The following is a 15,155-nucleotide window of genomic DNA, read 5'->3' as shown; positions in this document are numbered from 1 at the left end:
ATGCCCCACCACACCCAATTTGGGCTTTAGAGGCTATGGTGTGTGTGTGTGGGGGGGTGCTGCAGGAGTTAGGTCTGGCGGAGCCTGTCACACAGGGGTCTTTGTGCTGGTGGTCTCTGTGGGAGGCTGCAGTTCTAAGTAACTCCTTGTGTTCGTTTGTACAGCAGGCACAAGCATGGGCTTTTATTACCATCACCACCATCACGCATGTGTAGGTGTGTATGCTAAGGTCCACATATACATGACAGTCAAAGGATAAATTGGGGCAGTTGGTTGTTTCCTTCCATATGAGTTCCCAGGACCAAACACAGGTTGTCAGACTTGGTGCCAAGTGCTCTGACCTGCTGAGCCATCTCACCAGCCCTCTTTCTTTGAGACAGGGTCTCCCTATGTAGCTCAGGCTGGCCTTGAACTCACAAGCAAGCTTCCGTGCTGGGATTCAGGTGTGCACCACCACACCGGGCATGCCCATCTCTCTTTCTCTCTCTCTTTTCCTTTATCATCTCTCTTTCTCTCTCTCTTTTCCTTTATCTTTTCTTTGTTAATACCAGGGATTGAACCCAGAGTCCTATGCATGGTCAATCATTCTACCACTGAGCTACACGCAACCCAGTGGCTGGTTGATCTCTTATGTCTTCATTCCTTCTCCCGACCCCACCCTCTTTTGTAGAGGGAGATAGGGGCTGAGTGACAGTCCCAGCCCCAGCCAGTCCACAGTGATACTGAAAAAGGCATAGGAAGCAAGCCAGGCGCTGACTGTCAAGCCCCATCAGCAGGAGGGGAAACAGACTCAGCCAGCTGGTAGCTATGTGCATGTCCCAGTGCCAATCTGTAGGGTTCCCCTGGAGCTCCATCCCGTTGGGGAGAATGACAGGCAGGGTGTGTCCACAACAGGGAGAGTGCACCTCATGGACAGACAGACAGGCCAGTGTTAGGTGGAAGTCTCATCTTCTGGAGGTTTTCTGAGGTGCACACAGGCTGGAGACCAGGTGTCCTTAGAGCATCAGGGAAGATTGTTTTCAAAATGGTCTGCAGTAAGAAGAGAAGATGGGGGGGCTAGAGAGAGGGCTCAGCGGTTACGAGCACTGGCTGCTCTTCCAGAGAATCTGGGTTCAATTCCCAGCAACCACATGGCAGCTCAAAACTGTAACTCCAGTTCCAGGGGATCTGACACCCATACCAATGCACATAAAATAAAATTTAATAAATTATTTAAAAAAGAGAAGAGACAATGGGAGATCCCAGGCTGGATGGCTACCTGACTGAAAAGCATCTGTGGGTGCTGGGGGTGGTGGTGCATACCTTTGATCCCAACACTCAGGAGACAGAGGCAGGTGGATCGCTGAGTTTCAGGCCAGCCAGGCTACATATTCAGATCCTGTCTCAAAATAAATAGACAAAACAAGATGAATAAGTAAATTAAAAAGGTCAAAGCTAGCTGGGCGTTGGTGGCGCACGCTTTTAATCCCAGCACTCGGGAGGCAGAGGCAGGTGGATCGCTGTGAGTACGAGGCCAGCCTGGTCTACAGAGCGAGTGCCAGGATAGGCTCCAAAGTCACAAAGAAACCCTGTCTCAAACTCCCACCCCACCCCCCAAAAAAAGGTCAAAGCTAGCTGGGCCATCCATGGTGGTGCATGCCCTTAATCCCAGAACTCAGGAGGCAGAGGTAGGTGGATCTCTGTGAGTTTGAGGCCAGCCTGGTCTACAGAGTAGGTGTCAGGACAGTCAAGGCTGTCTCAAAAACAACAACAAAAACCTAAAACAACAAAAACAAGTCTATCTAGGCTATTTAGAAAGATCCTGTCTCAAAATGTAAAAGTAGGGAGCAAGAGCGGGTGAAATACATGACAAGCAAATCTGAGGGCTGAATTCAGAGTCCCAGCACCTGCATACACACACACTAGCTGCATGCACCAGCTGTTCTGTGAAGTTGGGTTTCACTTTTGCACCTAGACACAGGCCAGTGGTTTTCTCTGCCCTTGTTGCCCTGGCCACGGCCATGTGTAGTTCCCACCTGGCAGATCACTCCACACTGAGGGGAGAAGGTGGGCTACAGAAAGCCCAGGACGCATTTGCCCCCTGTGTCAGGGGCCAGGGGCCTCAACCTTTGGGATGCTGAGGTAAGCCAGCCCCTCCATGTATTAAGGCAACGGGACCCATACTCTCTACCTCAGAAGGGCTGAACTGAGGGGAAGGGTGACCCCACCTGGGTGAGAACATCATCCTCTTGGGTTAGATTCTCTATGATGTCAAAGTGATCCACGCCAGGCAGCTCCTGGAAAGAGGCCTTCCATCCTACTCGGTGTAGCATCTGGACAAGAAAGGGGGAGGGGGAGGTGTATGCGGCTGGGGGAGGAGGCGGGGTTCTTGGTCCTGTGGATGGCAGGCTCTTTTGAATGCATTTGTTGAATGAATGAATGACCGTCTTAGAGTCCAGTTAGACAAAATACGTCTATCTATTACAGTCCTGGGGATCCTACCAGGGCTTTGCTCATGCTTAGCAAGTATGTTACCACCAAGAAATGTATTTGCTTTCCTTTTAAATTTTGAAACAGGGTCTCTCTAAGTTACTTAGGCTGGCCTTGAGCTCACTTTACAGCTCACCCTGACCTCATGGTCCTCACTCCGGAGTAACTGGTACCACGGAGTCCAGTTCATACGGGCAGAATAATGAGCAAGGCAAGATCACATGACCCTCAACCAGGTGCCATAAGCTAGCCATTGGCAGTACCTCATAGAACTCCCTGGACTGTCGGTGGAATTCTGGGGAGTCATGCTGACCCACAACAACCAACACAGGACAGGCTGGACCCACAGGCTTCGCTGGAGCCACCTCCAAGCAGTGCTGTGGGCTGTTTCTCTGAGCGTCTTCCCTGGAGGAGGGAGAATGGAGGAGTCAGGACAGAGGGGAGGGAGGCCTCAGGTGGGGGGCTGGAGACAAGGGCGGACAACTCACAGGGTCATGTGCAGAGGGGCATTCTGGGAGGTATATATGAGGGGCTCCAGGTCGTAGATCCCACTCACCAGGAGAAAGCCTGTGAAGGTGAGGAGATCAGGCCAGGGACCAGCAAGATGGACCTGCCCATCCTCCAGGTCAGCACCCCCGCCACCAGCCTTTCATCCAGCTGCTCAACCCTCCACCCCTCCAGAGAGGAGAAGAGCTACCTGGCCAGGCCCCAGACCCACAGAAACCGTATGGATTGGACACCAGCCTGGGCTACCTGAGGTCCTGTTTTAACAAACAATAAGAAACCTTGAAGGTTGGGCGTGACACCATGCTTGGTCCAACCGGCAAGGAGCACCATGGCAGCCAGGTGAGCTCCCGCGGAGTGTCCGCAGAGGTAGATGCCCCTGGGTCAGACAGAGAGCTGGATTGTAATCCAGCATCAGGGTTCTGCATCCAGCTCCACAGATGCAGCCTCCCTGCATCCACCAAGAGTGTCAGCAGTGATACCTACCCGTTGCTTGGATACCGCCTCTGTAGGAACACAACGCTGCGGGTCACCTGGTCCACCATCTGGTCCAGTGTGCCTGAGTAGAGGAGAAGCTGGGTCAGGATCCGTCAGGGGCTCTGCCCTCCCCAAGCATCCTCAGAGGCTACCTTTGGGTGCAATGTCGTAAGCCACGATCGCCACGCCCACGCCCTGTGCTGTCAGTGGGTTCACCATGAAGGCCGAGTCATCTTTACTGTGGAAAGACAGAGGGAGTTAAGAGTACTGGCTGGTCTTCCAGGACAAAGGCTTGATCCCTAGTTCCCATGTGGAGGCACACACACGTCTGTAACTCCAGTTCCTCTTCTAGCTCTGCGTGCATTAGGCATGCAGTGGTACACATACGTGTATGCAGCAAAACACTCATACATAAATAACAGCAATAATAATAATAATAATAATAATAATAATAACGTCAAGGAGCCTGTAATGCCACACTTGGGAAGGAGAGGCAGGGGGATCAGGAGTCCAGTATCATCTTCAACTACTTAGTGAGTTTGAGGCTAGCCTTGGCTACATGAGACCCAGTCTCAAAAAACCCCAACAACATTAAAAAGATAAAGTGACAATTGGAGGCATCTTGACCATTTCTGTAAGTCCTGGGCACACTACATGGAAGATATGTGTGCTGAGAAAAAAATAGGCTGCCCTCACTCCGTCATGCTGGCCACAGGAGCTCTGTGGAGTTGGCCCTCTCCTTCCACATTTATGTGGGTTCCAGGGATTGAACTCAGGTCGCCAGGCTTGCATGGCCAGCATCTTTACTCACTGAGACATCTTGCCAACTTGAAATTGGCAATCTAGGAACAGGCACATCTACACCTAAGACAATGCCTTTAAAAAAAAAAAAAGATGTATGGTCAGTGAAGGAGCACACCTTTAATCCCAGCACTTGAGTGGCAGAGGCAGGCGAATCTCTGAGTTTGAGGCCAGCCTGGTCTACAGAGTGAGTTCCAGGACACCCAGGTATACACAGAGAAACCCTGTCTCAACCCTCCCCCCTGAAAAGACCTATTACTTATGTTTATGTACGTGTGCGTGTCTGTGCACATGAGTGCAGTTCCTGTGGAGGCCAGAAGAGGGCATCAGATCACCCAGAGCTGGAAGAACAGTACGCACTCTTAACTCCCGAGCCAGGTCTCCAATCCTAAAATAGTGTCTTTATGAGGATCGGGAGCGCTGGGACACAGTCATCAACGGCCATGTGAAGGCAAAAGCAGAAGATGGAGACACAGACACAGACACAGCGGAGGAACGCCCAGCAGGAAGCTGCGCGCCTCCCCTAGCTCCTCCAGGCAGGCCCCAGGCACCGTGCTTCTGACCTCCCGCCCCACCCATGTGCTAACGTGCACAGCAGCCTGGGAACACAGCCGATCGGGGAGAGGGGACTCCTGCTCTTCCACGGTCACCCACACCCCACTCACCTTCCGCTCTGCCAGTATCCTCCGTGAAAGAACAGCAAGAGGGGGGAAGCTGTAGCAAAGGCAGGGGGCGCTGGTGAGTCTCGCGCCCCGGGGCCTCTGCCGGGGACCAGGAGCCCTGCTCATCTCACCCTGGGAATGCTCATCAGGAAAGTAGATGTCCATTTTCTCCCCTTCGCCATCTCCATAGGGGACATCCAGCTGGTTCCTCCTGGTGGCCCGGGCCTTCCTGGTAGCTGCAGAGGCAGACAAGTTAAGCTCCCAGCGGGAGGCTTCCCCAGCCCTCACACCTAACCTATCTAAGCCTTTGAAGGAAAGTGATATATTTCTTTTTTTTTTTTTCTTTTCTTTTTTTTTTTTTTTTTTTTTTTTTTTTTTTTTTGGTTTTTCGAGACAGGGTTTCTCTGTGTATCTTTGGAGCCTCTCCTGGTACTCACTCTGTAGACCAGGCTGGCCTGGAACTCACAGAGATCCGCCTGCCTCTGCCTCCTGAGTGCTGGGACTAAAGGTGTGTGCCACCACCAACACCGGGCAAAAGCGATCTATTTCTACTTGCATTTTTTATTATGTTTTTATCCATACATTCAACGTACGTGTGCATGTGTTAAGGTGTGAACTAGTCACAGTAGGCTTGTGGGGATCTGGGGGGTGGAACTCAGATCTTCAGAGGACAATTTACAGATGTGTGTGTGCCTGTGAGGGTGTGAGCGCTACCAAGCACTTCATTAACTGGCCTGGCTCCCTGTCCCTTGCTTTATTTGTCTTTGTTTATTTTTATATTTATTTAAAATATTTTTTTTGAGATAGGATGTCCCTGGCTGTCCTGGAACTCACAGAGATCTGCCTGCCTCTGCTTCCCAACGGCTGGGATTGAAGGTATGCACCACCACACCTGGCTCCTTGTTTTATTTTTTGAGGCAAAAAAAAACCCAAAAAACAAAAAAAGTTACATGGAACTCAGGCGGCCAAGCATTACCTGCTAAACCATCTTGCCAACCTGAAATAATAATAATCTTGAGACCTCTAATTAAGGAAAGGGACATCTGAATCTAAGACAGTGCCTTTTGAAAGAGATTATTTTATGCCTTAATCCCAGCACTCGGGAGGCAGAGGCAGGCGGATCTCTGTGAGTTCCAGGCCAGCCTGGTCTGCAGAGCGAGTTCCAGGACAGGCTCCAAAGCTGCAGAGAGAAACCCTGCCTCGAAAAACAAAACAAAACAAAACAAAACAAAACAAAAAAAAAAAAAAGAAAGAAAGAAAGAAAGAAAGAAAGAAAGAAAGAAAAGAAAAGAAAAAACAAAGTGGAAAAGGATTTATTTTATTATTCCTAACAAAAACTGGAACTGGCGCGGTGGCTGCTCTAAGAGGAGTTGGGTTTCATTCCCAGCACCACAGGGAGCAGGCCCATCTGCTCTGGGGTGTTAGCCACTTCCTTAGCTCAGACTGTATACAATGTGGAAGACTACTTGACCCACAACACCCCTTTCTTTGAGTAAACAATGTTTTATTGGCAGCACTGGGCCAGCTAAATATCCAACGTATCCCTACCTCATGCCACAAAGACCAACTCCCGATAGGTTAAACACAAAACAGACTTTCAGAAAGCACCACGGGAGCTATCAGGATGGCTTAGCGGGTAAAGGGGCTTGCCACCACGCCTGAAGATCTGAGTTCAATCTCTGGGACCCACGTGGTGCAAAGAGAGAAACAATCCCTGAAAGCTGTCCTCTGCTGCACACATGCCTCTTCCCCCCACTCATAAAAGGGGCGACAGCAAAACAGATTTTCATGACCCTGAAGTCAACAAAGACCACACACAACCAGAACCCCAGAAATATTTAGAAAAGAAATGAGAGACTGGGCTGTGATCTGCCAACACTAGGGAGGCCGAGGCAGAAGGGTCTTACATGTGCTTACGGTAAGACTCTTTCTCAACAAAACAAAGTATTTCCTCATGCAAACAGCAAGCGCAGGTCACACAGTCATTCTTTCAGCCAGCCACATCGCCTTGTCCCCGCTGCTCTGCCCACAGCTCCTCTCTCTAAGGACTCTCTCTCCACCGCCTATCCTCAAGCAGGGTCCCACTCCCATCAGCACTGAGACTTCCTGGTGGGCTCTGTCTTGTCCCTGGAAGGCAATGACACCCCTCTCTATCACAGTGGGCATTCCATATGGCCACTCCTCGGCTGAGATCCACCCTTGGCCCTGTATAGGTTATCTTGGGCTGCGTAACAACACATTAGGGCTTGTACAACAGAACTTCACTCTCCCCTACTTCTGGAGGGAGAGGTTTCTGGTGAGGCCCCTCTCTCCTTGGGCTGCAATCCTGCAGTCAGTGCTTCACTGAGAGCCTCTGGGCCAGTTCCACACCTGGGCTGTCACAAACCACCCAGCATTCCCTGTTGACCCTGGGAACTAGCACCGGCAGGAAGTGTAACGTCTGGGCTGGAGAGGTGGCTCGGCCACTAAAGGCTAGGCTCACAACCAAAAATATAAGGAAGTGTAACTTCTGGGTCAAAGGGTGGTGCTTGTCTTTAGGCAGTTTGGCCTGTGCTCTCCACAGAAGCTCCCAACAAGTGAGCTGTGTGTGCCTCGGGCCAGGGGTTGATCAAAAGCTAGCGACTTCATTAAGAGTCCTGACAGTTTGCCTGGCTGGGTTAATTTTGTTTTTTTTTAAGATTTTTTTTTAAGATTTATTTATTTATTTAACATGTATACAGTGTTACGCCAGAAGAGGGCACCAGATCACATTACATACAGATGGTTGTGAGCCACCATGTGGTTGCTGGGAATTGAACTCAGAACCTCTGGAAGAACAGTCAGTGCTCTTAACCCCTGAACCATCTCTCCAGCCCCCCCTCCTTTTTTTTTTTTTTTTTGTTTTTTTTTTTTTTGTTTTTTGTTTTTTGTTTTTCGAGACAGGGTTTCTCTGTGGCTTTGGAGGCTGTCCTGGAACTTGCTCTGTAGACCAGGCTGGTCTCAGACTCACAGAGATCTGCCTGCCTCTGCCTCCCGAGTGCTGGGATTAAAGGCGTGCGCCACCAATGCCTGGCTCTAACTGGGTTAAATTTACTTGGTGCAGGTGCATGGGAGCAAATAGTCAAAACACCAGCGGCAGCTGGGTTGTCACCTGTTACCTGTTTCAGGAAGGTGGAGGCAGAAGGATCAGGGGGCTCACGGTCATACTTGACAAGCTCAGGTAGGGGCGGAGGACTGAGGCTCGGGCTCAGAGAATTTTCAGTTAAAATGAGGACCACACAGACAAGTGAAGCAGGGAATAGACACAGAGAAGTGGCGCTCCGAGACGGGCGGGCGGAGGGCGAGCGGGCGGGCGGGGGGCGAGCGGGCGGCGGGAGGGGTAGAGGCGCACCCTCCTCCTCGCTCTGGGCGGAGCAAGCAAAGAGCAAGCACCACAGAGCAGGGCAGAGTCCAGTGAGGAGGCTCACAGCCTCCTGGAACTCCAGCTTCAGAGACTCTCACCCCTCTGTGGGCTCCCTAAGCACCAGGCATGCCTGTGGTGCCCAGACATGCATGCAGGCAAAACACCCATACACATAAAACAACAACAACAAAAATTTTAAAAAATAAAATCAATCTTTAAACAGTAACCACAAAAAGGACTTACAGAAGGAACTGGAAGACTGGATTTAGGCACCTGCCTACCCACTGAAAACCTTAGGAAGGACCAGCAGGATGGCTCAGTGAGCAAAGGGACTTGCTACTATAGCTGTGGTTCTCACCCGATGGGTCGCAACCCCTTCAGGGGTCACATACAAAGGGTATTTACATTGTAATTCACAAAAGCGTGAAATTACAGTTATGAAGTAGCAACGAAATACTTATATGTCTGGTGTCACCATAACTCAAGGAACTGTATTAAAGGGCGCTGCTTCAGGAAGGTTGAGAACACTGTACTACAGTGTGGGCCACTGGCCCATGGCAAGCAAATAACGAAAGGTCAAAGCAAAACTTGTGAAACACACCCAGCCTGGCGAATGTTCATGGGGCACCGCCAAGGGCCGAAGGTGGAAAACAAGCCAGTGTTCACAGAGGGAGAACCAAACTGTGGCGCATGGTGGAATATTGCTGGACCATGAAAAAGGAATGCAAACCTGTTCCCTGCTGAAACGTGGATAGATCTCAAAGACATCACCTAACGTACAGCTCTGTTGTGTTGGTAGCTCTGTGGAGACAGAAATCGGTGGGGAGGTGTGGGGGCTGGGGGAGCCAGGGTGTCGAGCCACTGCTTACGGGATAGGGGTTTGCTCTACAGATGACTAAAATGTCTGGGAACTAAAGCTAAGTCATATTTGTAGTTCTTGCACTGGAGAGGCTGAGGCGGAAGAATTTCAGAGAGTTCAAGTTCAAGTGAATACCAGGATATTCAAGCACATAAAATAATAATAATAAATAATCAAGGAAGAATTGGGGCTAATGTTTTGCAAGTTTTTGTTCTCTTCCATCTTATCGAAGTAGGAAAATCCTAGCTATAAGGTAAGGTCTGCTAATCAGCCAATGGGAGCAGCTACTGTCAATCACAAAACCCCACCTACCTCTCCAGGAAGGTGATTAGTCCTCTGAGAGTCAAGGCATGCCTTGAGTCTCAAGGAGCAAGAAGTGTACCAAGCCCTAAGTTAGGGCACCTTGCCAGGAAGCCTGGTCTGTCATATCCCCAATGTCTCCCTGTCCAGCCAGAGGACAAGTAGTCCTAACATGGCCACTCAGCTCTGCAAACCAGAGCTCCCAGAAGGAATTCCACAGCCATTGAATGGAGCCCCACACATAATTAAATCTTTTACAAAACAGCTGTGAAGCAGGGCATGGTCACACACCTTTAATCAAAGCATTTGGGAAGCAGAGGCAACGGATCTCTGAGGCTGAGGCCAGCCTGTCTACAGAGTGAGGACAGCCAGGCTGCACAGTGAGACTCCTGTCTCAAGGACACGCTGGAGCGGTTTCCCTCTCCTCTGCCCTTGCAGGGAGGTTCTCTGAGATGGCTGGAGAATGCTTTTCAACTTTTCCCCAACACCATCGGTTTACATCACAATGAGGTAACCTCTGAGCCTCAGGGGCAGCTCTGAGGAAGCCTTGGGACAGCTTAGAAACACAGGGGAGGGAAGTGGTTTCTGGTTAGTAGTCGGGTGGACAATTTGACCTTATCCGGCAGGGAATTGGGACATGCCTATCATATATAAACTATAAGGAGGGAGAGGGAGGGAAACAGAGAGACAGAGAGGGAGAGAGAAAGAGAGAGACTTGACTTTTACCAACTCAATAATTAAGGGCCACATTTTAATGCAATAGCCTGTTTGTTTTGATCTGGTTTTGTTTGTTTGTGTCTGAGACTGGCCTCTAACTCACTAAGTAGCTGAGGATGCCTGGTGCTCCCGTTTACCACTGGGGGAGAATGGGATTATAGGTGTATACCACCATGTCCACCCAATGCAATACATTTAAAAATAACAATAAGTGGGGCCAGTGAGATGTCTTAGCAGGCAAAAGCTGCCTGCTGCCAGTGAACCCTTACAACCTGTGCTTCATCTCACGTGGCAGGAGAGCAGACTCCAGCATGCTGCCCTCTGACCGCCACGTGCACACATGGCACTCATGCCCACTTATATGCACACACAAAATAAATGTACACTATGCCGGGCGGTGGTGGTGGTGTGGTGGCACATGCCTTTAACCCCAGCACTCAGGAGGCACAGGCAGGCAGATCTCTATGAGTTCGAAGCCAGCCTGGTCTACAGAGCAAGTTCTAGGATAGCCTCCAAGGCTACAGAGAAACCCTGTCTCGAAAAACCAAAAGAAAAAAAAAGTAATTTTTAAAAAAAAGTTATTTTTAAAAACTGCTAGAGGCTGGGGGCTGGTTCGGTGGCAAATGTGCTTGCCTGGGAATCACAGGAGGAAGACAGTGGGAAGAAAGCTGAAACCCAAGCCCTGCTAGGACACAGCTCACTGTGTAGCCCTGGCTGGCCTTGAACTCCCGACCCAGACCACACTGGCCTTGAACTCTTAGGGATCAGCCTTGAGTGCTGGAATCAAGAGTTGTGCCACCAGGACAGCCCTGCTGGAATTTCTTGAGAGCTGAACACAAGGGTTTCTGAGCAAGCTGGGGTTTCTGGCTACTCTGAACTCTGGCCATTTACGGGTGACGTCCTTCCCCCAAGCTGGCTTTTTTATCCCTCTAGACAAGACAGGCAAATGGGCTCACTCCAAACCCACACATATCCACGTATTTACTGAGATGGCCTTCCGAGCCCAAACCAGGCAACAGCTCCACCCCACACTAAAGGGACAAGGACCAAGACAGAAAGTGTGGATGAACCCCCAAAGCCTGATCCACCCTGGCTATCTCTGTTGAGGAAACTCCCTAGTGCAGGGTCTGGTTAGTCAGCTGAGGCCAGGCAGGAGGCCAGCATCCAGCTCCCCCTCTGAGAGAGGACAGCTAGCAGCCTCCACACCCTACTCTCTCCTAAAAGCAGCTTTCCACTCAGCATGGACGCCTCACCAAGGGTTAGAGCCACCGCCCAGCACTCGGGCTGACCGAAGACCTCACACACACACAATCCCAAACTTTGATTGTTTTAAAGGAAACCAAGGCTTAATTCCTACCCATCGCCACTCCCTTCCTCCCTCCCTCCCTCCCTTCCAATCTTCCTAGTCATGGTCTCATGTATCCCCGTCTGGCTTGGAATTCACGATGTAACTGAGCATAGCCTTGAACCTCTGCTTCTCACAGACATGCATTACCATGTAGGTTTATGCCTCATTATGCCTCACTGAGAACTGAACCCAGGGCTTTGCATGTAGACAACAGTCCACCCAGCATACCCTTCCTCCAGCACCTCCTTCTACACAGAGCAATGATGTGACCTGGGCATAGTGATCCATACCTGCAACCCAGCACCCAGGAGCTGAGGCAAGAGGTTTATGTGTTCGAGACCAGCCTGGGTTACATAGTAAATTGAGGCCAGCCTAGGTTACACTGAAAGACCCTGTCTCAAAATAAAATAAAACAAATTAAAAACTGTTGGTTGACAGCTAGGTGGTAGTGGCACACACTTTTAATCCCAGCACTTGGGAGGCAGAGGCAGGTGGATCTCTGTGAGTTTGAGGCCAGCCTGGTCTACAGAGCGAGTGCCAGGATAGGCTCCAAAGCTACACAGAGAAACCCTGTCTTGAAAAACCAAAATAAATAAATAAATAAATAAATAGCAACAATAGCTTGCTTTCTTCCCTTTTTTCAGCTCACATTTCTATGCTAACCCTAACATGACCTTTTAGAGCAGTGTTCTCAACCTTCCTAACACTGTGACCCCTTTTATACAGGTCCTCATGTTGTGGGGACCGCCAGCCATAAAGTTATCTTCATCCCAACTTCATAACTGTAATTTTGCTACTGTCTGTCATGAACTGCAACGTAAATATCTGATATTTCTGATGGTCTTAGGCAGCCCCTGTGAAAGGGCCGTTTGACCCCCAAAGGGGTCTGTGACCCACAAGTCCAGAAACACTGCTTTAGCGCCTGGAAGCCCTTGCCAACCGGGAGGGAGGAGAGGCTGTGTTTCACTAGAACTTGGCTTCATCCAGGCCTCGTCTGCCTCCAGCTATAGCCCCACTTCTTGCCCAGGCAGCAGAGGTTATAAGGGAGGTACGCCTCAGCGCTTGGGTGCAGCCCCCACCCATAAGTGGCCACGGTGTCCACAGTGGTCCCACAGTACCCTGGCTTCCTGTCCGTACGAAGGTGCTGACAACTTCCTCCGCTTTCATCCGGATGACCCACCTGCTGGGCGAATACTGTCTCTCCAGCTCCTGTGGGCAAGACGGTGCTTGTGAGATGCCCCCTTAGCTGCATGTGCCGACCCTAACCCTAACCTACCCCATGACAGATCCTCCTGTCTGCTTCTCTGCCCTGAAAAGACCCTCTGTAATACACTCAGCTTCCTTCAAGCCCTTTCAGCTTCCACTCCCCACACCCCCCACTAGCTGTCCCCAATTAGGTATTTCAGGAAAACACTTAAGTGCCCTTAGATTGGTGGCAAAGCCGGACCCCAATGGCAGCCATGCCTTTAACCAGCTAACAGCCTTCATGGAGATGAGGTCTGTAAAGTGTTCAGTTAATGACATTGGGAGCCCACATTTCTACAGAAACTGAGACCACAGGAGGCCAAGCAGCTCCGTGGCCATTAGCTCGGTGATCAAATAGCGTGACTCCATTTTCCTAAGAGGACAGTATTCTGATCACAGCTAGACGAAGGGTCACAGGAACAGAGGTGAGTGAGAGAAATCAAAGGTCAGTTTGCAAATGCTGCCCAACCAAATGGCTAAAGCATGGGGTGTGAGGGAGGCAGCTGGGACACAGTGATGTCAGCTGTAATTCCAGCGCAGCAGAGGCAGAGGCCGGAGGAGCAATGCAGTTTTGAGGACAGCCTAGAATATAGCAAGGCCCTGGATAGATAAGTAAGTAAAAAGAAGGAATGTAACCAACGGCAGAGCACAGCACCACGAGAGGAAAATGTAAGATGCCCACATTCAACACAGAAAGTAAGGAGACAGATTACAGACAAAGGGCCCTCTGCCAGCACTGTGGGACTCCTGAAGATGCTGTGTCATTACACAAAAGGCCTGGGGCTGAACCCCATCAACTTTCAATGCTTACTGGCTGTCTCTAGCCTCGGTCTCCTCATTGGTACAATGAGGGTGCTGGCACCCCCATTAAAGGGTTCAGAGAAATAATGTAAACCACACAAACATAGTTGGCTCCCCCTGTTGAATGGCACTCATGGTCAGTGTTAGTATCCAGGCATCTGCACTGGCCTGTCCTTGGGGTTCTGACAGGATTCACCCTCAGCTGCAGACACTAAGAGCACCACCTGTGCACATTCACTATCTTCCCTTTGAAAAGAGCCCTGCCCACCTCCTGTGTCTGTCTCTCTCTCCTTCTCAAGGTGTCTCTCTGCCCCTCCAACTCTGCCTCTCTCTTCTCTTCTGCCATTCCGTTCCCATAGGCCCATCTCCCCTCTCCCCTTCCCCATTCACCTTTCCCCCCAATAAAAGCCCCTCCACCCAAGCTCTGTTCGAATGTCATCTTTCTCTCGAGCTGCTTTTAAAATTACAACAGTCAGAGGTCTTCTGAGCTGTAGAGCCCTTGATACCCACTGGATGTTAGGGCTCCACTTGGCCCTCCAACTGTTGTCATCTTTATAGGTAGCTGAAGCTGGCCTTAAACTCCTCATCTCCTGCCTCAACCTCCCAAGTGTGAGATTATACCCACGTGCCAAGATCCTTTTTTTATTTTTAAATCAGTGTGTGTGTGTGCCTCAGAGCATCCTCTTGGAGCTGGAAGCTGTGAGCCGTCTGACGTGGGTGCTGGGACTCAAACCCAGGTCTCTGGAAGAGCAGTACATGCTGAGCCATCTCTGTAGTCCCTTTCATCATTTTTACTACTAGTATTTATTTATGACTAGTACTATTATTTATTTATTTATTTACTTATTTATTTTTGGGCTTTCAAGACAGGATTTCTCTGTGTAGCCCTAGGCTGTCCTGGAACTTGCTTTGTAGACCAGGCTGGCCTCAAATTCAGAAACTTATCTGCCTCTGGCTGGGATTAAAAGTGCTGAAATGCACTTTGCGTATGCCGTTGGTCATCCATGGCACATAACCAAACACAAGTTCATATTGCGGAGAACACTTCTAGGCATGCTCACTGTGAGCCATAAGGATTTTTAGCTGGAACTAAATGAATGCTCTCAAGTCACTCAATACTGTCTGTCCCTGACGGTGCCTGCCTTGCTTAGCGAGTCACAGCAGGGACCCCAGCCTTTGACAACTTTCAGACCCTGGCTACATAAACATAGACCCACATTGCACAACCTCAGAATAAGGTTCAAAGCCTCAGCCCCTTAGCTCTGCTGGACTTCAGTTTTTCCCTATCTCGTCTTCAAAACCAGGTTAACAAGCTAAACCTGCCCTGAAGGGAGAAAATGAGGAAACCAGGCACGTGGTCTCCCGGAGGGGTGGTCGAGTGCCTTCCTAACATTCCGGCCCGGGTTCTGGGCAGCTGCACCCCACCTACCTCTGCAGACAGGGTCTTCCAGGGCGGCTCGCCCGCGGGGAGCGCAGAGGCTGCCATAGCCGGGTCCAGCTCAGAGGGCGAGCAGCTCGCTTTGCAGGGACAGGGGGAGAGGGGCGGGGCCCACATGCGCCCTGGCCTTGGCACGCCTCCGTCTTCGGCTG

At 50.4% G+C, this 15,155-nt stretch overlaps 1 protein-coding gene across 2 annotated transcripts; it reads right to left on the bottom strand.

Annotated features, from left to right (window-relative positions):
• Positions 1 to 151: 151 nt before the first annotated feature.
• Positions 152 to 15,148, bottom strand: Afmid (arylformamidase). Of its 2 annotated transcripts, XM_027425530.2 has the most exons (11): positions 14,995 to 15,148; positions 12,638 to 12,728; positions 5,045 to 5,149; positions 4,917 to 4,965; positions 3,603 to 3,688; positions 3,460 to 3,532; positions 3,255 to 3,352; positions 2,958 to 3,036; positions 2,733 to 2,874; positions 2,208 to 2,312; positions 152 to 1,029 (listed from the first exon to the last, which is right to left on the bottom strand). In XM_027425530.2, the coding sequence occupies exons 1-11, from the start codon at positions 15,118 to 15,120 to the stop codon at positions 907 to 909; spliced, it is 1,077 nt and encodes a 358-aa protein (XP_027281331.1). In that variant the 5' UTR covers positions 15,121 to 15,148; the 3' UTR covers positions 152 to 906. The 2 variants fall into 2 exon arrangements, with proteins under 2 accessions (XP_027281331.1, XP_027281332.1); XM_027425531.2 differs by lacking the exon at positions 2,208 to 2,312.
• Between the last annotated feature and the right edge of the window lie 7 nt (positions 15,149 to 15,155).

This window comes from Cricetulus griseus, chromosome 7, assembly GCF_003668045.3.
Source record: "Cricetulus griseus strain 17A/GY chromosome 7, alternate assembly CriGri-PICRH-1.0, whole genome shotgun sequence".
Classification (NCBI taxonomy): domain Eukaryota; kingdom Metazoa; phylum Chordata; class Mammalia; order Rodentia; family Cricetidae; genus Cricetulus; species Cricetulus griseus.
This window is presented reverse-complemented; position numbering and strand designations above follow the sequence as displayed.